Here is a 27,437-nt window from a genome sequence, read left to right as displayed (position 1 = left end):
CATCTTTTATATTAAAGGTCCTAAGCCTGTCTTAAAGTGGCCATAATTACCCAGAAATGCTTTTTTGTATGTGGAAAGTCACTCTTCCCTTTGTCTTTCTACAGCCACAGATTTATGGGGTTGGGAAGGGAAGGGTTCAAGAAGACTGAGGGTTGGCCGAAACCGGTTTGGCTCAGTGTATAGAGCGTTGGCTTGCGGACTGAAAGGTCCCAGGTTCGATTCTGGTCAAGGGCATATACATGGGTTGTGGGCACATCCCCAGTAAGAGGTGTGCAGGAGGCAGCTGATTGATGTTTCTCTCTCATCAGTGTTTCTAACTATCTGTCCCTCTCTCTTCCTCTCTGTGAAAAATCAATAAAATATATTTTTAAAAAAAAAGTTTGTGGATGAAAGATATTAAAAAAAAAAAAAAGACTGAGGGTTGGTGGTCCTCATGGAGTAAACAGCTATCAACCGGGGGGCAACCGAGATCAATGGCCAAGTACGTAGGAAGGAGTCTGCCATTGCAAGGATTGTCACATGGCTCACTGTGGGTGAAGGGCTGGAATCGGAAGGGGAATTGTTCAGAGTTTTTAAAATAGAATAGAAATAGGGAGGGAAGCAGAGTGGGTAAAGCTGTTCAGGATGAGAGAAGGAAAGAGACACAGGTAATACGTGAGTAACTGGTCTGTGTAGTGAGCCCAACTCCACTGAGGTGAAGGTCCGAAAAGGAAGGATAAATTACAACACTGTACTCCAGGTTCCTAGCCTCTCTAGCTCCCCACCCAGTGTCCACTAACTGTCATGTCTTTATTGCTCCTTTTATTTCTCTGACACCCTCTGATCAGACTGGCTGGTGGCCACTTTTATCAGGGTGGCAGGGAGAGATTGAAACCAGTGTCTCCTCAGATTTCACAGTTCACATTAAGCCTTCTCTAATAGCCTGGCTAACAGTGTTGGCTGAGGGACTGGCTTCAGATAGAGTTCCGAGGGGCGGGAGTATCTTCTCTGGTTCCTGACCAGAAACCTGGACGCTGATGACTCAGAGTCTTCTAGGGAGTGGTTTCCTCTCCAATTCGGGAGTCCTGTGGGCCTGGCCTGCCTACAGGAGGAAGTAGGCCTGATATGGAGAAGGAAGTGGAAATGCTAAGTCTATAAGTAGGAATGGGGAGGAGGGACATCACCTGACTCACACCCTTCACATGTATATCCACTATCAGATACAAATACACTGCCTTTCTCTGGGCCTGAGTTAATATTCTTGCCCATCTATCCACTCAGCTTTCAGCACAGAATCAGGACCTGATTGAAAAGAATCTGACGCTCCAGGAACACCTGCGCCAAGCTCAACCAGGGTGCCCATCTTCACCAGACATGGCCCAGCTAGCATTTGAGCTGCACCAGGAGTTGGCCAGTTGTCTTCAAGATCTGCAAGCTGTCTGTAGCATTGTGACCCAGAGGGCCCAGGGCCACGACCCCAATCTCTCCTTGCTCCTGGGCATTCACTGTGAGTCCTCAGACCAGTCTGGGACCCAGGAGAGGGAAATGGCTTTCATTCTCTTCTCATCCTCATCCACCTTTCCCATCTTTATGGTAACGTGGCAACAGGGCTATGGAGGCTTGATCAGTGCCCTCCGAGAGTTTGTGTTTTGTAAAGTAGACGTTCAGAAAATCTGTTTTGGATATAGGCATCTTTGGGGGGAGCGGGTGTCCCTGGGTACGAGACAAACAAAAAGTGGCCCTTAGGCAGCAAGTTTTCAGCCCACTATCCCCAGCTGCTGTTTTAAAGTGCTGTGTCTCAAGACCATGGGCCTTACTCCCTCCACCTGAAAGCTTCCCTTGACTGACATTCTCTCAAAATGCTCTCCTCCCCAGCTGCACAGCACCCTGGGACTCCACTAGATTTACAGAAGCCGGATGTAATCAGGAGGAAACTAGAAGAAGTTCAACAGCTGCGCCATGACATTGAGGATTTAAGGACCACCATGTCAGATAGATATGCCCAGGACATGGGAGAAAACTGTGTCACGCAATGAGGATTGCTGGGCGTGGGTCAGGTTGTATTCCCCAAGAAAGAATCTGGTGTGCCAAGAGCCCAGTCCAGCAGGCCCTGCCCTGACAATCTCTTGCCTCCTGTTTGCTGCTATTCCCAGAGAGAAGGTGTAGAAGGGAGGTAAGAGCCTGATCTGGGGCCAGGGGCTGACTAGGGAACTGTGCCTGCCCTGTCACACACTGGCTTTGCCTTGTTGGATTGCATTTGTCCTGCCATCTTGACTCATTCTGTGAGGCTGAGTTACTAATTAACTTTTGCAGGTCACCTGATAAGTCTTCACAGACTATTCCCAGCCCCAGGCTGATGTCAAAGACAAACAGGCTGCTCACTTCCCTTCTCCATCCTTTGGGGTGGATCCACATTCATTCCCACTCCATACCTTGGTCCTGCTGTTGCCCAGAGTTCATTAGAGGGGCCTGGAAAGGCAGAGTACAGTAACAATGGCCATTTAAGAATTCTCAGGCCCCAGTGCCAGCCTTCCTGGGAGCTGAGCTGGCTTTCTGGGCTTGCTTAGGCCCAGTCCCACTGCTTTCTCAGGGCTCTTGTCACAGACACCTCAGGGTGATCTAGTTGTTAGCATAGTGCCCACATAATTGGAGGCCAAGGATTATAGCCAGGGCTCCGTCATCTGTGCCATTTTATAGGAGACCCCACTCTGCAGCTGCCCTATGGCCTTGGCTCCCTTCTTGGTTTTCAGCCACCCAGGTAGCCCCCTTGAATTTTGAGTGCAAACTCTTCCCTGTGATTCTGTGTTTAGGCAGGATTTCCCCCAAAATACCACAGGCAACTGTCAAGCTGCTCATCCCCTCACCCTGGGCCTGGAGCCAATGCCCAGCCCTAATTTGTGCCTCTTTGTTGGGGGAGCTCCTGTTAATGCTCTGGGCTCCTTGAGAGTTTGGAGTACCCAGTACAGGTTAGCTTTAAGGTCTAGTTTTCAGTGTTTTCTGGGTTTTTTTGTCTGTTTCTCTGGGGCCTCGGAACTCTGCTTTCGGTTTTCTCTTGCCTCCTCATTTAAGGAGCATCTATCTCACAGTTGTTTGTATCTGATTACCCAGCTGGGCCCAGGCCCCGTAAGAGCTGGAGCCCAGCCAAGTGGAGGCCATGTGTAGGTATGGGGAGCACCGAACAGTTATAGGAGCCTCAAACAGCAACCATGAGATTCTCGCTCAGCTTTGTGCTGCCAGGGCAATATCCTAGACCTCACTCCTGGGTCTGAATGAGACTCCTTAAGTGTTTTTACAAGTTGTGTTTTATTTATGGAGTGACTTATCCCTTCCATTCAGAGCAGCCCCACCCAGCCATCCCCTTAGCCTCTGGGCTCCTGCCTCCGCTCCTGAAAGCAGAACCACCTCCTTGGTCTCCACCCTGTGCTGGAAGCCCAGTCACCATGCTCACGGGTATTTTTCCTCATAAAGTTTATAAGCAGTTATTTATATGAATTGTTATTTCACCTGGTTTGTATTGCCTATTTTGATTACAAAATAAAAATTTACAGACTCCAGTTTTCCATTGCCTTCCATCACCACGGCCCCTTGCTCCACCCCTTATTTTGGCTTGTTGAAGTCAAAGCTGGGAGTTTAGCCAAGTTCCCAGACAGCAAGGAGGGACCGTTGGCAGGCCCAGCCTCGTGTCTGTATCTCTACTTCTCTATTGTTCTACGGGAAAAATTAGATCTCTTCCCACACAACTTTCTGTTGAGCAAAGCTGCCGTGAATCATAGAACAAATTTGCCGTTGTAAGGAATCAGTGATCCTCTGAGAGAGGAAGTCAACTGCCACCATGAGGAAGTGGCTTCCCCAGAGGCAGGGCGCTGTTTGCTTCAGGGTGCTAGGATTGCCTGCTGGGGAGACTGCTCAGGGGCAACATGCCCAAGCCCAGGCAGATAGCAGTCTCTAAAGTTGGGTTGGTTGCTGGAGTCCGCTCCCTCTGAGCCCCCTGAATTTTTCCTGAAGTAGTAGTGGTTTCAGAGTGCCATCTGCAGCTCCAGTTGGGGTTGAGCTGGGTTATCTCAAGATCAACTGGATCCTTTTTTTTTAATATTTGTATTGATTTCAGAGAGGAATGGAGAGGGAGAGAGAAAAACATCAGTGATGGGAGAGAATCATGAATCACCTACCTCCTGCACGCCCCCACTGATGATGGAGCCCACAGCCCAGGCGGGTGCTCTTGACAGGAATCAAACCTGGGTCCCTTCAGTCTGCAGGCTGACGCTCCATCCACTCAGACAGACGGAGCTCGCCGGGGCAGCTGTGGGTCTTTAACAGGAGTCCTGACACTGACTTTCCAGAACTAGCAGCCTCTTGGCCTCCATCTGGCTCCCTGAGGGCGTGGCCCTGTCTCCTGCCGCCTCCCTTCCCGGTCTGAACCTGCAAGCGTGGAGAGGAACTTTGGGCAAAGCAGGGGCTGTCGCTGCTTGGTGTGCCTCCTGTCCTGAGGGGTTAGCCATATTTGGGTGTCTCCTGGTGGACTTGGTGGAAGGGCCCCTGGGAGCCAGGTCCCCTAGCTTGGGAACTTGAGGTTTGAGCACAGCCTTCAAAGTTGAAAGCCCGGAGCCGCGCTGTGCTGTCGTGGCACCGGGGATGGGTGGTTGGGTGCGGCAACCCCCGGTGAGGCTGTGGAGGCGGCCTTTGCCGAACCCTCGCCCCTGCCCTCCCGGCCTCCCCAGCCTCACACCGTCCCGATGAGAGAAAGGGCCAGTCCGGCGTGGGACTGGGGTCCCGAGCACCCAGCCCCGAGGGGGAGGGAGGGGACGTGCGCTGAGCGGGGCGGGGTGGCGCAGGCCCGCCCCGCCCCGCCCCGCCCCCGCCCGCGCCGCTCATTGGTCCGGAGCCGCTGACTCCGGGCTGAGCAGGAAGGAAACCGCTCCCCAGCGCCGCGTCTCCCGGCCGTGCAGCTGCAGCCACCGCCGCCCTCCGCCGCCCGCCGCCCGCCGCCGTCCTCCCCAGCATGAGCGGCCTGCGAGTCTACAGCACGTCGGTCACCGGGTCACGCGAAGTGAGTGTTTGCCGGGGGCCCACTCGGGGGGGGGGGGATGGAGCGGGGGCGCCGGGACCGCCCCCAGGGCGAGGGCGGGGGCCGCGAGGCTCCGGCACGGCCTCCTGGCTCCGCTCCCACCTTGAGCTCTCACGGCCCCGACATGAGAGCCTTCATCGCGCATCCTGGGGCCTCAGCAGCCCCAGCATGAGCTGCCCGCGCCCGCCCTCCGTCACTCGAACGCCCATTCTCTGCACCCCCTTCCGGGTGTCCCCCCTTCTCTCTCACCATGCGTGGACCTGGGAAGGGGTGGTCCCTTCCCAGCCTCTACCCAGGCCTACACTGCCTCCCCACCGCTGAGCTCCTAGCTCTACCTCCCCCCCACCCCCCAGCTTGATCCCGCTTCCCTGCATTCTGACTTCCCTCTCCATGGTTGGTGGTCCCTCTCCCCCTATAGCACCGCAAGCCTGGCTCGTCCTCAAAAGTCCCAGTGGTCAGGACAGGGGGACAGAAGCTCCTCGCCACACTCCCTGTCTGCCCAGGGTTCCTTTCCTCCACCCCAAGCCCTCCAGCTTGCTCATAACCCCCACCCACCTTCTGCCCCTAGATCAAATCCCAGCAGAGCGAAGTAACCCGCATCCTGGATGGGAAGCGTATCCAGTACCAGCTAGTGGACATCTCCCAGGACAACGCCCTACGGGATGAGATGCGAGCCTTGGCGGGCAACCCCAAGGCCACCCCACCCCAGATTGTTAATGGAGATCAGTACTGTGGGGTATGGGCCTGGGGGTAGGGGTTGGGGGGTGTTATAGGTGGCAGAGCCAGACCTGAGACAGCGCCAGCACTCAGGTGACCACCTCTCTCATCCCTCCCCCAGGACTATGAGCTGTTTGTGGAGGCGGTGGAACAAAACACGCTGCAGGAGTTCCTGAAATTGGCCTGAGCCAAGCCCAAGCCCGCCAACTGCATTCCCTCCCCGCATTCCCCAGCCCCCAGCCATTGTGGGCCATGAAGGACCTCGTGACCAACTCCCTGTCATTCCTAACCTCTGACCTTGGAGCCCTGTCCCCCAACCCAAGCCTCTCCTCCTCCCTTTAACTGTAGCCCCCTCTCCGCATTCAGAGGCAGCGTTCCTGACCCGGCAGTTTCAGAAATTGTCTTAAGCAACAGCCCAAGTGCTGGCTGTCTCCACCTGGCCCTGGGACTGCCACCCTGCCTGGCACTGGCTAATGGGCATCTTGGTTGGTTCCATTAGCCTGGGCTCTGCCAAAGGCCCCGCAATCCCCAACCTGGGAGCACCCTAGAGACAATTAAATGTCCCGTTCCATTGGTGCCTTGTCTGTTTGGTGTTGCCTAGACATCCCGAGTTCCCGCTCTGAGCAAGGCCGGTGGGTGTGAGGCGGCTGAGGCTGTGCTGCTGTGGGCAGGGCAGGTCGGTTGAGCTGTACCCCCGTGTGGCACTTGTGTGTGATAATGCATGTGTTTGGATACGTGTCCAACACACACGTATCAGTGTGGACCAATGGTTTCTGGAAACTGGGTGGGGCCCCTTCCAGCTCATATGCATGTGATGGCCCGTGACACACCTGTGTCTTGGTGTGTACCGCACATTTGCATGTCTGTCAATAATGTGGCGGGGCCATGTGGCTGTCTGCCTGTGTTCCAGCAGGTTGGCTTAGTGTGGGTGTGTCATGGGAACGGGTACACAGCTGTAGTTCGGCCAGTTTGGGGGCCGTGCTTTGTGCACAGTGTTGCAGTGTCCCCACCTGCTTGTGGTTCTGTGCGTATCTGTGTACAGGGATCTGCTGGCTGCCCCAGCTGGGCCCGCCTTCCCTCCGCTGGATCCGCTTAACCCTTCTGTGGAGAAAGAGGAACCTAGAGGACAAAGACCCAGCCGCCAGGCCTGCCAGCTGGGGCTCAAGTTACCGAGAGGGCAGGTCGGCGCCGCCCCCTCCCCCGCCCAGCTGGGCCCCAGCCTTCCCTGGCGCCTGGCGGCCCCAGGCAGAGGGGCCTCGGGAAGCAGCTGGTGTTGGGCCGGGCGCTTTATTTGGGTTGGGGGTTGTGTTGGGGTCCATTGGCAGGCGGCGGCGGGGCCCGGCTGGGCCGCAGTAGCAGATTTGCGTTGGGCACCAGTCCGGCCTCCTGCAGCGTGAGCTGATCCTCGCGGTAGACTTTGGGCGGGAACGCACTGAAGATCTCAAAGGCATTTGGGTCCATGCCCCTGGGGACCGGGCAGAATACATCAGGCCAGGTCGTGGGGCCTGGGACCAGAGGCCCGTTGCACCCTCTGTCCCGGCCCTGCACCCACCTGGCCTCCGCTAGCAGGGCTTTCACATCCCTGATGGTGTCCTCAGGCTGCATCATTAGCAGGAAGGCCTGCTCGCCGTTCTCAGATTTGATGCGCAGCATGGAGAACGGGGGCACAGGCGACTCGGGGTACTCCTGGCTCCTGCGGGCCCAAAGGCCTTCAGTGCCCCACAGCCCAACCCCCAGGTTCTCCCCTCCCCTCTGCCCTCACCTCTCACGCTCAGCAGCCAAGGCAGGCGTCTCCACCACGACCTCCTGGACCGGTTGAGGCCACGGGCAGCAGTTCTGGAAGGCATCGGTGGAGTGGACAGAGCCCTGAGTCCTGCCAGTCACACCCCACCCCACCCTTAGAGGGGACTTGTTTGTGACGGGGAATTCATTAAACCAGTGAGCCTCCGGGAGAGGTGGGTGTTCTGTGTGGAGGAGAGGGCAGGCAGAGGCGATGGAACGGAAGCTTTAGGACAAAGAAGACTTGAGGTCCCTAAGTGCAGTGGAGGGAACAGAACCCCACACTCATGATGACCAGGCTGGATGCTGAGGCCGGTGGGTCAGGGGAATGGCTGGAGGAAGAGGAGGAGTCCTACGAGATGGAAAGGGTATTCCAGGCAGCATGGGAAGGTCCCAGACAGGGAAGACTGAGAGGAGATACTTTGGGGAAGTGCCACTTTGTGGAACGGAAGCTGGGAATAGGTTGGACTGGAAGGAAGAGAAGGTTAGGAGTGGGGAGTGGGAGCAGGGGGGGAGTAAAAAGACAGGACTTACCCAAGAACCACCAGAGGGTTCAATACAAAGCCAAGATCCAGTTTACATTTTTAAAAGGAGGCTGGTTAGGGGAGGATGTTTGGCAGGTCAGGAGTGGACGCGGGAGGTTAGACCACTGCAGTTGAGGGGGAGAGGCATTCTGGAGCCTAGACTAAGATGGGGGGCCTGGGAAGGGAGAGAAGGATGGACCCTGGAGAAGTTCAGATAGGACTTGGCAGTGTGGGGCAAACGAGGTAGAGTCCTGGAAACAGGTTTGCTGCCTGTCACAGGTGGAGGCAGGGAGGAGCAGCAGCTGGGGAGTGAGGAGGAAGATGAGCAGTGTAAGGGCCCAGAGGGCTCTCCAGGCTATTCTGGGCTGGAACTTGAGGGGGCGGCCTAGGCCTTGGGCCCACCTCCAGCCTAGATGCTGACTTTCCCCCTTCTTACAGCCACACCCTTGCCAACCCAGCTGCTCTCAGTCCCAGTCCTGAGCCCTCACCACTCGTTTCTAGAAGACAGTGGGACAGATCTGAGACACCCATCTCTCCACCTAGACCCTCCTCAGGGACCCCCAAGGCTGGGCCTCCACACAAACACTGTGTGATAGGCAGGGCCAGGGTTGATGGTAAAGCCCCTAAGAAGATGGGGAGGTGCCCTGGCCAGTGTGGCTCCGTTGAGGCGCATGCTAAAGGCGATGGATTAATGTTTCTCTCCCTCTCTCTAAAATCAACTTATAAAAAACAAAAGGAAATCTTGCCTTTAAAAAAGGGAGAGGGAGACTGGGGGAGCTAGGGCTGGCCTCACCTGCAAGGCATCCCGGATGGGGCCCCGGATATCAATCACCTCGCCTTGACGGATCACAAGTTTGGGGAGCCTGCTCAGAAACTTCTCAGGGGTCATTCTGGAATCTGTGGGGAGGGCAGTGAGAGCCTTGTAACAGGGAGGGGCTGTGAGTGATGACGGAGGCGGCCAGCTGGACCTTGTCCTGTCAGCACCCCTGCCACCTGGCTCAGCCTCAGGGCCAGCCTCACCTGTGTGCTCCATGAGTGGGGCCTTTCGAATCCTCTGCATGCCTGTCACTCGGTCCTCTCCTGGGAATGGGTCCAGCCCATCCTCTGGGTAAACCTGATTGCGCAGGTCACTCACCTGACGAGAAGGAAGGGAGACAGCGGCGGCAGGACCAGATCTTCAGTACTGGCTCCACCCCCACCCCTGCTTGCCCCAGGCCCCAGGAATAGGCCCAAGGGAGAGTCTGATGCAACCTCTGGGACAGCAAGAGAGTTGTAGTTCATGCTATTGCGTACATGGGCCCTTCCTGCAAGCCCTCCCTGGAACCACAGTCCTGACAACCTCCTCAGAAAGCCCCTTCGGGAGCCTGCAGGGAGGGGAGGGATGAGGGTGTTAGGAGAGGGCAAAGCTCTTGCTGCCTGTAGTTTGCAGTGCAGACCCCATCATTGCACATCTCACCTCCCCAGGAAGGCACCTCCTGATCCCCTGTCTTGACAAGGCCCCCCAACCATGACTCCCACTATTTTCCAAGCCATGGTGGTCCACACTCCCTCACATGCTCTCATGGTGCAACTAACACACCACCCTCTAGGACGTTGCCTCATGTGCCCCAATCACACACCAGCAGGGACCAGCTCCATCTCATGTGCTTTAGCCCCAATGTATTCCTCTGCCCTGCCCCTCGCCCCACAATGGCACTACCTTCCATCCCAATCAGATGGCTCCCGGAGCCTCTAGGGGGAGCACAGACTCCTCAGGAACTCCAGGCAATCAAGTTGTCCCAAATGCTGGAGGAGGGGCGGTGGTGGAGGGCTGTGCCTTCAGAGTGCCAGCAGGGGGGGCGCTGCCTGCTGCTCAGCTACAGGCTGTCTTGGCTGCTGCTATGTCAGCTGTGGCCATGGCAGCAGCCCCACTCCCTTCAGCCCCACTCCCGGCTTCAGGCTCACTTTCCTGAAGCTCATCAGATCGGGTCCTCTGAAGGGGGGCAACTGCTTTCAGGGGGCAACTGCTTCAAACCTCAGACTGGATGATGCCTGAGGAAACTGCTTATCCCCACCACCTCCAACGTCCCCACCTAGGGAGTAGCTGACTGGTTTGAGGAGCAGCTCATCACCTTAAAGGGGACCCCATCAGGGTACAGGCGCTGGAGCTCTGCAGGGAAGGAGCCGTCCAATATGTCTCGGAGGCAGCCCTATTGGGGGAGAGGAAAGGTAAGGACTGGGCCTCAGGCTCATTTAGCAGAGGTGGGATAGGAACTCTGCAAGTTTTGCATAGGACTGAGTACCCGTAGGGATAAACTGGGCCCCGCCATCTCCAACTAAGGATGAGCAGAGTGGGGAGCACCAGAGGCCTGTCTTCCCTTCCCCCAGCTCTTACCTGTGTGGAGGGATCACGGAATGGCCGGAAGGGCCCATCAAATATCATTATGCCATTCCGGTACAGCTTCAGTGGGATGGGCTCAAGACCATGGGCCTGTGATCCTTTGGGCATTGGCTCCACCTGGGTGTCACCGTCTTCCACCAGCTCACCGAGATTCCTCAGGCTGGCCAGCAGCCTGTCATAGTCCACTTCATGGGGCACCACTGAGTCCGCTGGTAGAGGACAGACACCTATGAGCCTTTCTTCTTGGCTGCCATGTGCCCTAGCAGCCCTGGCTTCCATGCCCTCTCCCATAATGAGCAGTGGCTTTAGCATCTCCTTAAGTGATCACCTGAGGAGGAGGAAGGACAGCTAACACTGGATGATATTAATAGCTATCTTCTATTGAACACATACTTTTTATTATCATTATTGATTTCTGAGAGGAAGGAAGAGGGGGAGAGAGAGAGAAACATCAATGATGAGAGAGAATCATTGATTGGCTGCCTCCTACACACCCTACACTGGGGATTGAGCCTGCAACCTAGGCATGTGCCCTGACCAGGAGTCGAACCGTGACCTGGGTCATAGGTAGACGCTCAACCACTGAGCCATATCGGCTGGGCTATTGAGTGCAGACTTTGTGCTGGGGGCTTAATATCCATTATCCCATTCTCTCTTCCTCCAACCCTGTGCTGTAGGGCTATAATCAGTCCATTTTTCAGATGAAGAAGCTGAGGGCTAGAGAAGATTAATGGCATGCTTAGGGGTGCACAGAGGAAGAGGCAAGAGCAGGATTTGATCTGTGTCAGGTGCTGGGTTAGCAGCTGGATTCCAAGAAGATGACCATGTAAGGGCTAGCTGGGAACAAGCACGCTGCCCACGTTAGCTATTGTTACCTACTCCATCTGGCAGAAAACGGACCTCCGGCCAACCCAGAGGGTATGAGGCAGGGGTTATCTCCGTTTTACACACGAGGAAACAGGCCCACAGAGATAAAACATAAAATAAAAAATGACTTGCCCCAGGCCCTCAGGAAAGTGAGAGGAGGGGCTGACTCTAGAGGCTGTTTCTCTCACCCACCTGCACTATCAGGAGAAAGAGGTCGCAGAAAGGACAGATGGCTACTAAGGAAGATGTCCGAACAGCTGCTGGGCGGAACAGATGTGGGACAGATCTTGGGTGTGCAACTATTTCTGGGTCACAGACCCTCTGAGAAGCTGACAGAAGCTCTGGCCTCCTGTTCTGAAAAACTGTGCTGCGTAGACAGCCGTGCATAAGCTGCAGGGGGTGCAGAAGGGGTGGTGGGACGCCCGGGACAGATGCCAGAGCAGAAAGGGCAGAAGGCAGGGGCCTGTTTTCAGTCCTTCCCCAGGAAGCCATCTACTAGCGTGTAATCCTCACCAAACTGTTTGGGCCTTCTTGGAAGCTGTTTTTCACCAGGACAGCCACCCCGCCACAGGATGTGGGTCAGGGCTCTGGAGACCTGATTCCTTTCCCCACAGTACTACAGTGGCTACACCGGGGGAAGTACAGATGTGGGTGGCCATTTCCTGTTGCCTTTGTGCTGCTGAAACAGGAGGCTCCTGCTGTCCTCCCCCCCCCCCCCCTCTTCTCTACTGCTAGAGGGGCTGCACTGCCCTGGCTGGTCCCGGAGGCCCTGAGCTCCCGGGAAAAGTCACAGAACCGACATCCCTGGTCTGAGCCAGAACCATGTCAGGACACCGTTTCCCTTTAACAACTACTTTCAGAACACAATGGTAAACTTAAAAATAACAACAGAAAAGCTTGGCTTCAAGGTCTGCCCTGGTCCCTGCATTCTTACCGGTGGGGAAAGCGAGGCCTGGAAAGGTGAGGCCAAGCCGACTTGGCCCAAGCAGACCCCGTGAGCAGGGCCAGGAGGGCCGTCAGATCTGCTGCCTGAGAGTCCAGCGCCTCCTGGGGCCAGGGGGCTCTTTCTGGGAGCTGACAGGACATGGGGTGTTTGCAGGGGAAGAGGCAGGCAGAAGCCCAGGGGGGTGGTGCCAAGAAGATATGAGAGGGAGTCCTGCCGGTGTGGCTCAAAAGCTGAGCATCAACCCATGAACCAGGAGGTTATGGTTGGATTCCTAGTCAGGGCACATGCCCAGGTTTTGGGCTGGATCCCCAGTAGGGAGTGTGCAGGAGGCAGCCAGTCAATGATTCTCTCTAGAATTAATGTTTCTATCCCTCTCATTCTCTCCCTTTCTCAATCTAAAATCAATAAAAAACATTTGTAATAATAATAATAATAGTGTGGGGGGGAAAGTTTGCTGAGAAAATCAGCCCGACAGGTGTCAGCCCGTGGCTGTGAGTGGAGAAGTGAAAGCAGGTGGCAGGGCGGTGCTGGGTGAAACACTGCAGGTGAGGCACGGAGTCCCTAAGGAGGAATCACCGCTTTGGGCAAAGCAGGGCTGAGAGGGTGAGGCAGGAAGAGCCCGTCAGAACCAACCCAAGCAGGCAGAAGCCTGGCCCGGTGCAGCCAGGTGACCAGGGATAAGGCGGGTCAGAGGTCAGGTGAGGCATTTCCCCTCTGAGCGGCAGCTTTCCTCTGCATGGAATGGGCAGATAAGAGGAATCCTCATCCTACCCACAAAGTCCAACTGTCTCCCGAGATGATAATGACTCGGTGTTCACGTCATAGCAAGCACCAGAGGCAGGTGTGCCACTCCTGTTCTGCAGACGAGGAAGCTGGGCCTCGGAAGCCACCATGCCCGGGGCCATGCAGCTTGCAAGATCAGGTGTCGCTAAGCCTTTGTTCTCAGTGACCACACGCTGCCTGTCAATGTGGTTCTTCAGACACTGCTCACTTGGGGTCCCTTTCCAAGGAGAGGTGCAGCAAGGTCATCCCTGAGGCCTCACCCAGCTTCGAGGGCCCGTGGTTTTATTATAATAAAAAGGGGAGTAGGCAGGCATGGAGAGCAATTCAAACTCCTGGGTCCAACTCTGGGGACGGCAGAGCCTGGGCTCCCGGACTGCTCTCTCGATGGTCTCGCTTCCTGCTCTGGAGCCCCAGGGCCAGGGCTACTGCCTCCAAGCTGCGTGGCCCTGGGCAGTGGGCCCACCTCTCTGGGCCTCAGTTTCCTCTTCTGTAAAATGAGAACAATGACAGCCCCGCTGCACGGGCTGTTTGAGGAAGTGCTGGCAGGTGTGGTTGTGTCACTAGCCCCCATCCTCTTGCTCATCGCTGGGCTGGGGCTGCTCTTTCACCACCCACTCTGAGCAGCCTTGCCGGAAGCCCCTTCCCCTGAGGCCGGCCGGTGCTCCGGGTTCCTGAAGCCCCAGAGCCACTCCCTGGCCCTGGCCACAGGTGCCACAGGCTGTTGTAATTTGTTTGACTTTCCAACCACACCAAACACTTTTTTTTAAAATCTTCACCCAAGGGCATGTTTTTACTGATTTGAGAGAGGGGGAAAGAGAAGGAAACACCAATGTGAGAGTGAAACATCAATCAGTTGCCTCTAGCAGGTGCCCTGACTGGGGCTCAAACCTGAACCAGGATATGTGCCCTGACCAGGAATCGAACCCGTGACCTTTTGGTGTGTAGGAGGACTTTCCAACCAACTGAGCCACACCGGCCAGGGCCCAAACACTTCTTGTACCCAGGCTAGAGCATCCAGCCCTGGGCCTGACCAAGAGGGGCTGCGCAAGCAGCAGCTCAGAGAACCTGTTAGGCCCAGAGTCCTGCCCTCCCTGGGTCCATACTTGAGTGGAGACAGGGCGCCAATCAGTGACGATGGCATTGGTAAGTGCCACTCTCCAAGCTAGAGAGCCCAGAGGAAGGGGGGCAGACCCTGGCGCCATTAGCAGGTGCGCGGTGGGCCTGCCCTGAGCGGGTTCTCTGCACCTTCGCTGGGAGGACCATCTGCTGCCATGAAAGACAAGGCGGTGCCCAGCATGTCCCATTCTCCACCTCAGACTGGGGAACCGGAAATGGACCCACTATTTCCACAAACCTGCAAGTCACGCCCTGCTCTGGGGACTTTACCCACATTCCCCACTCTGCCAGGGCCACCCCCAAATCGCTGGCCCCCCCTGCTGAGCGTCGCCGTTGCTCCGATCACCCAGACCTGGGCACCTGGGGACCACACACCAATCACATGCATGTGCACATGCCAGCCCCATGGGCAAAGCACGGTGCTGACCTCTCCGGGGCATCGCAAAGCTAAGCAACAACGGCTCATGGTCATTGTCCATCTGCCAAGGGTCAGCCTGCAGAGCAATCACACGCACTGTGGCATCGATGCTCTCGGTGGCCTAGACGTCAGTCATTCTACAGAGGAGGACGCTAATGCACAGCCCCTTCCCACGTGCCCGTGGGCCACTGCAGGCGGCACAGAGCCTGGCACAGAGCAGGCACTCCGCGGCACTTGTTTAAGCTGAGCCTCAGAGGGGAGAAGTGGGAACAAGGCACCTCAAGGGACACAGCACTGGCCTGAAGGGGAAGTGAGGGTGGGAGGAGAGTAGGCTGCCTGGGGTCTAGGTAAGGCCATTTCCAGGGGCTCAAAGGCTGCCCAAGGACAAGCCAGGCTGCTGCAGCCATGGAGTCTGTGCTGCCTGAGCAGGGGAGGGAGGTTTTACATAAACAAAGGCTGAGGTTTGGGAGAAAGGGTGGTAGGCAGAGGAGGTAGCTGGCAGGGGGAGGGGAGTGTAGGAGGGCATGACTGGGTGTGGGGGATGAGGAGGTCAGTGGGGGGTAAGGTGGGGGCACTGATCATAGGGGGTCAGGGAAGGGGTGAGGAGCTCAGAGGGGGTCAGGGAAGGGATGGTGAGCTCAGAGTTCATGGAGTGCTCAGCCCTGAGGCTCAATACCTGTTGTGACCAGAGCAGGCCTGTCCCTTTCATGTCTCCGAATACCCCGGAGCACCAATACCTGAAGCTCAGGCAAGCATCCATTTGAGGCTCAGCGCTGGTGGGAAGGGTGAATCATCCAGCCCCAGGCCAAGCTCTCCCAAGGCTTCCCCCCTGCTGGGCCCTCTTCCCTGAGACGAGCCCAGGCCCATAGGACATGGTGTCCAACCTACTGAGGGAGAACCAGAGCATCAGGGCCCTCAAGAGCCAGCTTTGTGGATCCGAGGGGCCCAGGGGAGGAGCAGGCTGGCATCTGGGGACCGGGCAGTGGAGGGGAGGGTGGAGCGAAGCCAGGAGCAGAATCCCAGGAGCAAAAGCTGCTCCTCTGGCAGAAGAGCTGAATGGAGGCAACAACCGCCCACTCTTTGAAGAGAACAGACCCGGCTTTCAGAAACAGTCAGTTCGTTCTACGACCCCAAATCTCTCTAGCTATTAGCAATCGAATTAAAAATAAAAAGTGGCGCCATGGCCAGTGTGGGTCAGTGGCTGAGCATCAACCATGAACCAAGAGGTCACCGGTTCAATTCCCAGTCCGGGCACATGCCCAGGTCGCCAGCTCAATCCCAGCAGGAGGCAACTGATGGATGTTCCTCACCAATGTTTCTATCTCTCTATCCCTCTCCCTCCTCTAAAATTTAAATTTATACTGGTGTATATATATAAAATATTTATAAAATAAAAAGTGGTTTCCTGGTGGGGTAGCTCATTTGGCTCGAGTGGCATCCCAACACACCAAGGATTAACCAATGAATGCATAAGTAAGTGACATAAACAAATCCATGTTTCTCTCTCCCTGTCTCTCTCAAATCAATTAAAAAAATAAAAGAGTGGCTGAAACCAGTTTGGCTCAGTGAATAGAGCTTTAGCCTGCAGACTGACAGGTCCCAGGTTTGATTCCGGTCAAGGGCATGTGCATTGGTTGCAGGTGCATCCCTAGTCGGGAGTGTGCAAGAGGCAGCTGGTCGATGTTTCTCTCTCATCAATGTTTCTGACTCTCTATCCCTCTTCCATCCTCTCTGTAAAAAATCTATAAAATATATTTAAAAACAAAAGTGGTGAGTCCCACAGAAGCAGGTCTGCCTGTAAATGATTCCGGAAAGGCAGCCCAAAGAGGGGGCTGAGCCTGGAATTGAGGGCCAGCATCCAATGCAGAGAGATGGCTTTTAAAAGCAACAACTTTTGGATGGATGACCTTTTGTAAACCACGATGCTTGAGGAAAATGAGGTCTCACTGCATCTTATGTCTCTGGGCCTGTGAAAGCTGAACAGGCAGCGTGTGAGGGGAGACCAGAGGAGGAGCCGGCTGCAGGTTCGGGTTAGTGATGGGGCCGAGGCCCGTCCTGCCTGTCGGGGGCAGTGGCAGGTGTGGCTGTCCCAGGCATCTGTGCAAGGCAGCGGGGCTGGAACGAGATGGCTTCTGGCCGAAAGGAAGCTGCTGGAGAGCTCCCTTTATTGGAGGGGCTGGGTGACCCCCCACTCTACCTGGCTTCCAGAACTTCTTGGCTATCATCCACTCCTCGTCATCCTCTGAGCTGCTCAAGTCCTCGTGCTCCCTGGGCTCGCCCACCCACTGCAGACCGTAGTCCCCGAGGAAGCGCTGCGGGGAGAGGCGGGGGCCTGTCAGCTCGGCCCCTTTCCGGGAGAGAGGCGGCTCGGCCCAGTCCCCAGCCTCAGGCCTCCGCTCCCAGAGCCCGCTGGGCAGAGGGGGTGGGCTCAGGGTCTTGGCAACTTTGTGGCTGTAAATTGGGGCCACTTCACCCCCTAGGGCCTCCGGCTCCTCCTTACACAGCGGAGAGGACAGCACCTGCCCCATGAGCTTGTGAGGAGGACTCAGTACCCGCACAGCGCCCGGCACAGGGACTCCGGGGCAGCCAGGAGGGCGGCGGGAGCCAGGCGGAGCTGGCTGGGTGGGAGGAGGGGCAGGGACACCTGCTCTGAGGACGGGAGGGTGCACCACCCGCATACAGCCTCCCTGCGGCTGGCTCTCACAACTCCCCACAGGAAAACTGGTGAACTGTCTACACTTCCTGCTGCTGGTTCTTCATCCCCCTCTCCCTCCTCAGCCCATGGCTCAGGTGCAGCTCCCAACAGCCTGCTCAGTGCCAGGCCAGTGGGCACACTTCCGTCTCCACCTCTTGTAACACAGGCGGTTCCTCTTTGGTTCCACGTTGCCAACCGTCCCCACTGAGATGGCTAACACCCACCAGAAGCCAAGTTCCTATGGGGGAGGGGGGGAGGGAGCTGCTCATGTCTTCAGCCTGGACTCTTCCCCTGATGCCCCCTCACAACCTCTAGATCTCTTGCCCAATGTCACCCGCAGGGTGGACCAAATCGCTGTTGTGCCACCCACTGAGAGTGTCATCATGTCTGTGCTCTTGTGTGTCTTCCCGTGTCCTTGCTTCTGTCTCTCCCTTCCACACTTTCAGCCTCATGAGGGCGGGACCACATCTACTTCCCAGTGGCTGGGAAACAGGAGGTACTTTGTATGAGTTCTTTAAGTTAAGGAAGCAATAAACGTGTGAATGATATGACCAGAGGGGCTGTGATACCTCAGAGGAGCCCACAGCCAGGCGTGAGCAGGCCCGGGACGGGCGCTCAGCTGGCTCGGCAGTGGGCTTGCTGCTGTGGCCTTAAGTTAGGTCAGGGCTTTGGAAGCCAACCTACATGGAGAGGGAGAGGGGGAGGGAGAGGTTGGACCCCAGGAGGAGCTTCTGGTGGGCCAGCGGGAGTGACAGGCACTGACAAAGCCTGCCCCCAGGACCCTCCCTGAAACGTGGGTCCCTCCTGTGAGCCCTGCTAGATGAATGGGGCAAGGCAAGCGACAAGGGTGGCTGAGATGCCACGTTCAGTTCAGCAGACACACATGGCCAGGTGTCATGCTAGGTCCTGGGCGGACGGCAAGGACAGGAGGGTGGAAGCCCCCTGGGGGAGGGAGGAGAGAGATGGGGCCTAAGGAAGCAGGGGACGCGGAGCCGGCCCTGCCCAGTGGGAGAGGGGCTCCTGGGAGGCCCTGCCTTGATTGGAGGGAGGATGAGTGGACTCGCCAGGGGAAGGTGGGCAATACTGCAGGCAGAGGGATTGGCTTGGGCCACGGCCCTGAGGTGAGAAATTGCTCAATGTGGTCGGAGAACCAGAGGCAGGGCCGTGGCCGGAGGGAAGTGTGGTTCAAGGTGAAACTGAAGGGGAAGCCCAGGCGGAAGGAGTGTGCCCCACTCCGGACACCTTTCTGGCTCTGTCAGCTCCGGGTTAGCCCCATGGGGGACCCCAGAGCAGGGCTCGGTGCAGGGTGCGGCCAGGGGGCCGGAGAGGTGGGCTCTGACCCCGATCCTGAGGGGCGGACTGCCCTGGCCGCCACCTCTCACCTCCATCTCCCGCCTCTCACCTCCATCTCCCGCCTCTCACCTCCATCTCCCGCCTCTCACCTCCATCTCCCGCCTCTCACCTCCATCTCCTGGACCTGCCGCCGCAGCTGCTCGCATGCCGTCTCCAGCTCCTCCTGCCGCTGCAGGGACATCTTGCCTTCAGGAGAGATGGGGAGGGGTTCCGCTGCCCCAGCATGGAGGCGGCCAGGCTGCCTGGGCCAGCTCTACCCTGAGGGTCATCTGAAGACTCCGGGGGTCCCCTCTCCCCGACCCCGACGAGGGAGGCCCTCCTGACCCCGAGGAGGCCGCCCCTCCTGAAGCGAGGCTCCTGAGGCTGCGCCTGCCCTCGGGGGACTCAGTCCCAGGTCGGAGGGCACCATCCCCACCACCGGATGCCGTGGAGCTCGGGTGCCCAGGGGCCACCGGCCCAGGGCAGGTGCCACGGGATCAGCCACTGAGAGAGCCTCTTACCCTTCTGCTCCTCGAGGATCGTCACCAGCTGCTCAAGGGACTGTATTCTCTCATCCTGCAGCGACAAGACGGGGAGCTGGGATCGGGGGCGGGGGGGGGGGGAGGGACAGGCAGGCCTGGTGGTTCCAAGGGCCCAAGGGAGCCCCTTCCCGAGGGGAGATCTGGAGTGTGTCCCTCTGTGGGGCACCAGGGAGCTGAAAGCCCTGCCCCCTCTGCCATAACCACTGCTCCCGCACCTCAGATGACCCGTGAGGTGCCACCGAGGTAGGGGAAGGTGTGCCCCGAACTCCGAGGCCTGCGGGCCTCGCCCCGCTGTGGGGAACACCCCTGGCCTCTCTCCTCAGGTCACAGGGACCCATCGGTCTCAGGCCACGCCAGGCCCTCGACGGGGCAGTTCGGTGTGGAGATGGTTCTGGAACCCACCCACCCTGACCCACTGCAATAGTAGTAGCCTCAGTGGACGCCCACTTCAGACTGGACCCCGGCCGTGCCCCCACTGGGGTCCCACCTTGGACAGCATCTGGTCAGCCTGGGTCTTCACCCGCTCCTCCAGGTCCTGCACCTTCCTTGCCATGGTCAGCAGCTCCTCATTGTGGGACCCGGTAGCTGCCAATCAGACAGAGTCCTGGAGCCACGGCGAGAGCCGAGGCTGAGGTGTGGGGGTCCTGGGAGGGGGAGCCCCAGGAATGGAAATAATAGTAGCAACAGCTGCCGCCCAGATAGGGGGGTCCACTCTAAACACTCCTGTCAACTCGTCCAATCCTTCCAACATGCCCCCGAGGAAGTGCTGCTGGAGGAAACTGAGGCACAGAGAGTCAGTAAACTGTCCAATGGTGCGAGCGGGTGCCCTGAGGAGGGAGCACAAATTGTGTGGACTGCTCTGTGCAGAGTGGAGAGAGGACAGGTGAGCCCTGAGGACACAGATGCTGGTGAGAAGGAACCGGAGAGCAGTGGAGGAGCTGCTCGCTGTGACCACTCCTGAGTCCCAGTGGGGAGGACACTGGCTTTGGGGGTGGGGCCAGGCTCTCTCTGCCTCCTCTTCCATCTCATCGCCCCTCCTACCATTTATTCACTGGGATCCCCTCAGCGAATCCTCACCTCAACACGCTGACCTGGGTGTCCCCGGGCCAGGTCACAGAGGAGGGGATGGAGATGCAGAGAAGGAAGAAGCTTATCTGAGACGCACAGCTAGTGGAGAACTCTACCCGCATCCCCGCTCCTCCGCTCCCAGCTCCGCCCTGCCCCTGCCCAGTGCTCCGCCCAGCTCCTCCTGTCTGCAGGCCTCCCCTCTGCCAGGCCCCATCCATCCTACCTCCTCTGGAAAGTTCCCCTGCTGGGCCCCGTCCCCCTCTAGGCACCTGCATGATCGCAGGGTCACCAAGCCCTGTGGGGCGGTGTGGGCCCAGCCAGGAGGGCCACCTAGGGGACTGGGCCTTGCCCAGAGCCCTGCAAAGCAGGACGCAGAGAGCTGAAGGCAGACCTTCACCCACAGGCCCTTCACTCCTCCGACCCTGGATCCTGGGCACTGACATTGCGCTTGACTCCAGCCAGGCTCACTCCAGAGGCACTAGCCACAGCCTGGCCTGGGGCGTGGTCACACCTCCTGAGCCAAGAGTGGGGCCCAATTAGCTTTATGCCAAACCCGGCCCTGGATGGGGGGGGGGGGGGGCAGGCCCATGGCCATGGTCAGCCAGAAATGTCCCTCTGGGCCTCTCTCCTCTGGGGCCCTTGCCTGCTGCTGGGAACCCAGACCCCTTTGGGCCTCTGCTCTCACCTTGCCTACCCACAGGAGCTCCTATGCCACCATAGCAGGAAGGGATGGAGAAGTTTTCCTCCGAGTCTTGTCCATCACTCAGCACGTTCACTGAATCTTCTGCAGACACAGAGCCCAGGTCACTGCTGGGGCGAAGGCCCAGAGCAAGCTGGGGCCCTGGCCAACATGCAGCAGCCTGTATTCTGTTGCCCCAAACAAACGAGGATAGAAAATGGGACCTTGGCGAGCACGAATCCAATGAGAACAGGCCTCTCCTTAGAGGCTCCTGGGGGCCATGGTGGGAACAAGAGTGGGGTTGAGATGCAAAGCTCTCAGCCTGCAGGAGTCAGAGCAGGGATGTGAGGACAGGGGTTCCGGGAGAAATGGGTGTCATGGGCTGGAGGAGGCTGTTTGGAGGGGGAGGAGGGCTGGGGATTGGCCCCCTCTGGGTTCTCAGCACACAACAGTCAACCCCAAGATGGAGGAGGGGTTCAAATGTTAGGGATGACATCTCCGCTGGGGGTGTGGGGCCGCCTCCGGGAGCTGCCAAGAGGAAGCCCTGTCCTCAGGGGTGGGAGCTGCAGGTGAAACTGAGGCTGGGCCAGCTGCTCTGGCTGACAGAATACCCAGGTGCTTTCTCTCCATCTGCCCGTCCATAAGGAGAGGTGGGGAGGAAGACACCAGGGCAGAGCCCTCACTCACCGTTTCCGTAGAGCTTTACCCCTCGCCTCCTGGGGATCCGGGCAGGAAGGAGAAGGAAGACAGACACGTTAGGACCCCCTGGAATGTCATCAGGGGAGAGGCCCTGGGCACCAGGCCCCCAGCCAAGCACGAAGGAGATGGAGGGTGGGCCTCTGCCTCCTGAGGACGTCCACCCCCCAGTCCCATCCTGGCACTGGGACGAGCAGGCTTCAGGGAATCCACCTCCTCCCAGCGGAGGACAGGGGAGCTGGAGGGCAGAGTCTTGGGTGGAAGACAGGGTCCCAAAGTCAAGGAGCCCAGCCCCAGCTCTGCTTTGAAATGGTGTGGGACCCCAGGCCTGTCACTCAACCTCTCTGAATCCCCTGGCACTACGAATGATCCAAGTGGTGTTCATAACAGCAACAAAGTTTTTTTAAAAAGTATTTGGTTTGGCCAGTGGCTGATCATCGACCTATGAACCAGGAGGAATTGCCGGTCAGGGCACACACCAGGTTATGAGCTCTATCCCCAGTAAGGGGTGGGCAGGAGGCAGCCAATCAGTGATTCTCATCATTGATGTTTCTGTCTCTCTCCCCAACTCCCTTCCTCTCTGGAAAGATGAAAATGCTAGACAGATGTAAAGTGTTCCCTTTACTGAGAGCCCACCACATGCCAGGGCCCAGAACAGGTGCACCACCAGTGTTTGCACAATTAATGCGCATGAATAAGAAGATGGATGCTAAGCTACTCGCATGGAGCCCAAACCTTACTAGAGGGCACAGCCCAGTGTGTGCTTGACTACGGAGAGCCTCTCAGAAGCTAGAGAAGGATAAGGTAGTCGGGGAAAGCTACGTGAATCCTCAGTGCTCTCCCCAAGACACTAGGAGTCATTTTTCTTGTCCAGGGAGGAGCAAGGAAGAGGCGGGGGCACGAACACAAAGGACTCGGAGGCCAGCCTCCTACCCTGAATTCCCATTCTCCGACAGCAGGGGCACTTTCCGGGTCTTGCCAAGGGAGGACAAAGGTGTGCTCATAGTTCTTCTAGATTTTAGTTGTCAGGAACTCCCTGAGTAGAAAGAAAGAAGTCAGACCAGCCGAAACCGGTTTGGCTCAGGGGATAGAGTTTTGGCCTGCAGACTGAAAGGTCTCAGGTTTGATTCCGGACAAAGGCATGTATCTTGGTTGCAGGCACATCCCCAGTAGCGGGTGTGCAAGAGGCAGCTGGTCGATGATTCTCTCTCATCGATGTTTCTGACTCTCTATTCCTCTCTCTTCCTCTCTGTAAAAAATCAACTATATTAAAAAAAAAAAAAAAAAAAAAAAAAAAAGAAGTCAGACCAAAGGGTCAAGGGTTCTATTCCCAGTCAAGGGCACATGCCTGGGCTGTAGGTTCAATCCCTCAAGGAAGCAACCAGTCATGTGTGTCTCTTATATCTGTTTCTCACTTTCTCTCCCTGCTTCCCTCCCTTCCACTCTCTCTACAACAGCAAAGGAGGAAATATCCTTATGTGAGGATTAACAAAGGAAAAAGAAAAAAGAAAAAAGTCAGCCCTCCCTCAGGACCAGGAAGTGGCCTGAGACTTTCTCTTCCTTGGTTACCTTCCCAGGGAGTATCAGCCCACTTCTTCCCACCACTCCTGCTGAAGGTTCCAGAGGCAGCGGGGCCTCAGGATCCCGGGGATGAACATCCACCTGCTCCTCCAGGTGTCCCGCGCTCTGCTGGGAACCCAGGGCCTCTGTCACTGGGGGTGGAGTAGGCTGCAGAAATGTGCCAGAAGCCTGGGACTTGCCCAAACTTAGAGTCCAGTCATGAGACTGCCCAAGACGCCTGGGGCTTCTGTCCAGCCATCAAGGAGCTGGTCAACACACAGTTTAGGTGTCCCCTCCCCTCCCGTCAGAGCCCAGGTGCTACTCCTCAGAGCCAGAGAGGGGCAACCCCAGGGCAGGATTCAACCAGACACAGTCCACATGGCAGGGAGGTCAAGAAGCCAGGCTGCTGGCCCTGGCCAGGTAGCTCAGTTAGTTAGAGTGTCATCCCAATGCACCAAGGTTGCAAGTTCGATCCCTAGTCAGCGCACATACAAGAAGCAACCAGTGAATGCATACATAAATGGGACACAAATCAATGAGTTTGTGTGTATCTCTCTCTCCCCCTCTCTAAAATCAATCAATAAATTTTTTTAAAATTAAAAAAATAAAAGATCCAGGCTCTAGACAGGTTCTCATTCACCCGTGTAACCCCAACCTTGGTTCCTTTGGTATAAAGTGGAGGGTGAGAATAGTATCAGGGAGGGTTACCCGTGGGATTAAAAAATAACATACAATCACAGAGTTCTCATCACAACCAATTTTAGAGCATTTTCATTATTCTAACGAGCCCTATGCACAGGCCTGCATCATCTCCCACCAGACCTGCTTATCCCTTCCTTCTCCAAATTCGCATCACCATGACCCCCTCAAAAGAAACTAGTCAAAAGACAGAAATTGGAGGGGTAGAGGTGGAAGAGGGCATAGAGGCAATAAATGGTGTTGGAAAAAGTAAAATAAAATAAGACAGAAACTAAGTCTTGTTGAGGACACAGGGTAATTGGATTGTAATTTGTTGGGCTGTAAAAGGGTGCAGTTGTTGTGGAAAACAGGATGCATTTCTTAAGATCCAACACACTTACCTTATGGCCTAGCAATTCCACCCCTGGCATATACCCAAGAGAAATGAAAACTTATGTGCCCACAAAAACTTGTATACCTGTTCATAGCAGCATTGTTTCGAGTAGCTAAAAAGAGGAAACCCAAATGTCCATCCATCAATGAATAGATAAACGTGGTATAACTTTATAATGGGATATTATTTGACAATTTTTTAAAAATATATTTTATTGATATTTTACAGATAGGAGGAAGGGAGAAAGATAGAGAGCTAGAAACGTCGATGAGAGAGAAACATCGACCAGCTGCCTCCTGCACACCCCCTACCGGGGATGTGCCCACAACCAATGTACATGCCCTTGACGGGAATCGAACCCGGGACCCTTCAGTCCGCAGACCGACGCTCTCCCACTGAGCCAAACCGGTTTCGGCGGGATATTACTTGACAATTTAAAAAAAGGAATGTGGCCCGGCCGGCATGGCTCAGTGGTTGAACATTCACCCATGAATGCATGCCGGGGTTGCGGGTTCCATCTCCAGTGTGGGGAGTGCAGGAGGCAGCCAATCAATGATTCTCTGTCATCGCTGATGTTTCTCTCTCTCCCTCTGCCTTCCTCTCTGAAATCAATTAAAAAAAAAAAAAAAAAAAAGGAATGAAGTACATGCTACAAAGTGAATGTGCCCTGAATACATTATCCTGAGGGGAAGAAGTCAATAACAAAAGACTACATATTTTTATGGTTCCGTTTATATGAAATATCCAGAATGTGCACTTCATATAGTGACCTATCAGATCAGTGGTGGTCTCTGGCTGGGGGCTGCTGTGGAGTATATGGAAGATAACTGCTAAAGGGTATATACAGGGTGTCCTTTTTGGCCGATGAAAAGTTCTAAAATTCATTGGGGTGATGGTTGCACAATCCTATGAATATACTAAAAACTATTCAAATTTATATTTTATATCTCAATAAATCAACCATCGGAAAAAAAACGGGGGTGGGGGAGACGCTCAACGGTGTGGCTCTGTGGGTGATAGAGCATCAGCCTGTGAACTGAAGGGTCCGGGGTTCGATCCGGTTAAGGGATCATTCATTTACGAACACAAGCCTGGCTTTTGGGATCGATCCCCAGTGTGGGGCATACAGGAGACAGCGGATCAATGATTCTCTCTCATCATTGATGTCTCCATCTCTCCCTCTTCCTCTCTGAAATCAATAAAAATATATTTTTTAAAAATGGGGGAGGGCGGGGGACCTGGTCCCCAAGCCAAACCCAACATCTTTCCCCTTCTTAATGGGACCTCACTATCCAACCACAACATTTTTCTCTCCTTCCTTCTCTCAATCCCAGGATTTTACCAAATCCTGAAGGTAAACCTCCAGTGTTTATCACACATAACTCCTCCTTCCTATGCCCACTGTTGGCCATTCTAGTGCGGCTTTCACTGTCCTTCTTTGGGGCAGTCACAATGGCCCACAACTGACTTCCCTTTTTCCACTCTCACTCCAGGCCAATCCAACAATGTCTCCAGCTAAGTTTTCCCAGGATTATAGGAGTCCCCAGACTACATCTTTCCATCAGTCTGGGGCCCCCTGCCCTGGGGCTGTGTCTCCTATTCCCTCAGACCTGGGATCCCTGAAGATAGGGATCCCATGTCACCTGGGGACTTCCCGGGGGGCAAACTGTGTCTTCCCCGCCCTCCCTGGGACGCCTAAAGGTTGCACTGCTTCCCCCTTAATGCTTGGGCTTTGAGGGAAAAGCTGTGTTCTGAGCCTCTATACACCTTTGGGGCCCGAGTCAAGACTGTGCTTGACTGACATCTTTCATCACTACATGCCCTTGCTGGCTCCCCCAAGTCCGGGTGCCCCCAGAGCCTGCCGGCCCGGCAAGCTGCACCCCAGACCCCCAAATAATATTCCATTATAGGGACATACCATATTTGTTCATTCATTCATTCGTTCATTCGTTCATTCATTGATGGACATTTGGGTTTCCATTTTTTACAGTGCTCTCGGAGAGACCAATTTCATCACCTAACCCCGCCCTGGGGCCGCGTCGCCCCCTCCACGCGTGGCCATGGTGGGTGGGACCCCAATCCGATCCCAGGACGCAGGGGGCCTGCGGGGGGAGCCGGCCCGCTGGGCTCTGGGCCCTCGGTTCTCTGGGGCCAGGCCCCGGAATGCGTGGAGTACTCCGCGGGCAAAACGGCCCCGGGCGGGCGGGACTCACCAGGCAGGGCCGAGGAGCCGCCCCGCGGCACCGCCATCTTGTTGTCCCGCGGTTTCCCAGGCGACCAGGCTCCTCTGCTTCCCATTGGCTGATCCGAGGGGGCGGGGTCTCTGCGCGACCAGCGGGGACGCAGGCGGGCACCCGTGCCGCGATTTTTGCTGAACTGACTTGGGGGTGAATTATCCCTCTGAGCCTGTTTCCCCCTCTAATCCGCACAGGATTTGGAGGGGGCTGTTCTGAGTATGAATTGAAATGATGCAGGTGCTGAATAAATGTTTCTTAAATCTGAACTTCTTTGAAAATTTCTTGACCAGACGGGACTCAGAAGGGAAGCAACTGTTATAGTTCCTTTGTGTGAAAGTTCGCGTGAGACAAGTCCCTTCCCCGAACCTCATCTATAAAATTAAGGGGTTAGATTAGAGCAACCATGTAGCGAAGAGCAGGGAACATAGGCTGTGGGCCGGCTCTTGCCTTGCGTGCCCTTGGGCAAGTGACTTAGCTTAGTTTCTTACTCTATATCAGCGTTTTTCAACCGCTGTTCCGCAGCACACTTGCCTGGTGTGCCATAGGTGCAGACAAGACAAGAATTTTATAATTTTTCACTATTTTGTTTACTTAATATTTCATAATAAAGTAATTATAAAATACTTTCTTTGTGATTATTTGATTCCTATTCAAGAGAATTACTTTATATATAGTCAATATAGGCACAGAGTTAAATTTTTTAACATTTTCTAATGGTGGTGTGCCTCGTGATTTTTTTCATGAAACAAGTGTGCCTTTGCCCAAAAAAGGTTGAAAAACACTGCTCTATATAATGGGGATAATAATACCCACTTTACAGAGTTTCCATGAGGATCAAATGAGAGGATTCATCCAAGGTACCTGTCCCAACACCCATGCAGCGTAAGTTTTCACTGCCATCATCTTTGTCCCTCAACCTTCAGTTGTGATGGTCTGGGATTCTGTGACTTCTGATCTCAGGCACCCATGACATGGGCTCAGC

At 55.8% G+C, this 27,437-nt stretch overlaps 3 protein-coding genes across 13 annotated transcripts in view; 2 read left to right on the top strand and 1 right to left on the bottom strand.

The window, feature by feature from the left end:
- The window catches only part of CEP85 (centrosomal protein 85), a 33,207-nt gene extending 29,676 nt beyond the window's left edge, over positions 1-3,531 (top strand). For all 7 annotated transcript variants that reach the window (XM_036447742.2, XM_036447745.2, XM_036447741.2 and 4 more), the window contains 2 exons: positions 1,261-1,486; positions 1,855-3,531. In XM_036447742.2, the coding sequence (XP_036303635.1) occupies positions 1,261-1,486; positions 1,855-2,015 (387 nt within the window). In that variant the 3' untranslated portion in view covers positions 2,016-3,531. The remainder of the gene's footprint in view (positions 1-1,260; positions 1,487-1,854) is intronic.
- Positions 3,532-4,861: 1,330 nt separating this feature from the next.
- Positions 4,862-6,332, top strand: SH3BGRL3 (SH3 domain binding glutamate rich protein like 3). Its single transcript, XM_036447770.2, has 3 exons — positions 4,862-5,026; positions 5,613-5,780; positions 5,883-6,332. The coding sequence occupies exons 1-3, from the start codon at positions 4,979-4,981 to the stop codon at positions 5,946-5,948; spliced, it is 282 nt and encodes a 93-aa protein (XP_036303663.1). The 5' UTR covers positions 4,862-4,978; the 3' UTR covers positions 5,949-6,332.
- Positions 6,333-7,035: 703 nt separating this feature from the next.
- On the bottom strand, positions 7,036-26,543 carry UBXN11 (UBX domain protein 11). Of its 5 annotated transcripts, XM_036447757.2 has the most exons (15): positions 26,432-26,542; positions 22,520-22,622; positions 21,578-21,606; positions 20,897-20,995; positions 19,631-19,728; positions 19,123-19,177; positions 18,732-18,808; positions 16,772-16,886; positions 10,439-10,653; positions 10,176-10,253; positions 9,085-9,199; positions 8,858-8,961; positions 7,524-7,597; positions 7,314-7,454; positions 7,036-7,226 (listed from the first exon to the last, which is right to left on the bottom strand). In XM_036447757.2, the coding sequence occupies exons 2-15, from the start codon at positions 22,588-22,590 to the stop codon at positions 7,049-7,051; spliced, it is 1,449 nt and encodes a 482-aa protein (XP_036303650.1). In that variant the 5' UTR covers positions 22,591-22,622; positions 26,432-26,542; the 3' UTR covers positions 7,036-7,048. The 5 variants fall into 5 exon arrangements, with proteins under 5 accessions (XP_036303650.1, XP_045440947.1, XP_045440946.1 ...); XM_045584991.1 differs by having other exon boundaries at positions 7,036-7,454; positions 21,578-21,603; positions 26,432-26,543; XM_045584990.1 differs by having other exon boundaries at positions 7,036-7,454.
- Between the last annotated feature and the right edge of the window lie 894 nt (positions 26,544-27,437).

The sequence above is a fragment of the Pipistrellus kuhlii genome, unplaced genomic scaffold, assembly GCF_014108245.1.
Source record: "Pipistrellus kuhlii isolate mPipKuh1 unplaced genomic scaffold, mPipKuh1.p scaffold_m20_p_2, whole genome shotgun sequence".
Classification (NCBI taxonomy): domain Eukaryota; kingdom Metazoa; phylum Chordata; class Mammalia; order Chiroptera; family Vespertilionidae; genus Pipistrellus; species Pipistrellus kuhlii.
The sequence above is the reverse complement of the archived record's forward strand: the minus strand, read 5'-3'. Positions and strand labels throughout refer to the sequence as shown.

Coding starts and splice junctions, on each gene's coding strand:
- SH3BGRL3 (XM_036447770.2), top strand. CDS start 4,979: ATGAGCGGCCTGCGAGTCTACAGCACGTCGGTCACCGGGTCACGCGAA. Junction 5,027..5,612: donor CGGTCACCGGGTCACGCGAA/GTGAGTGTTTGC, acceptor TTCTGCCCCTAG/ATCAAATCCCAGCAGAGCGA. Junction 5,781..5,882: donor ATGGAGATCAGTACTGTGGG/GTATGGGCCTGG, acceptor TCCCTCCCCCAG/GACTATGAGCTGTTTGTGGA.
- UBXN11 (XM_045584990.1), bottom strand. CDS start 22,590: ATGAGCACACCTTTGTCCTCCCTTGGCAAGACCCGGAAAGTGCCCCTG. Junction 19,729..20,896: donor AGCTCCTGTGGGTAGGCAAG/GTGAGAGCAGAG, acceptor TCTGATTGGCAG/CTACCGGGTCCCACAATGAG. Junction 7,455..7,523: donor TTGGCTGCTGAGCGTGAGAG/GTGAGGGCAGAG, acceptor TTGGGCCCGCAG/GAGCCAGGAGTACCCCGAGT.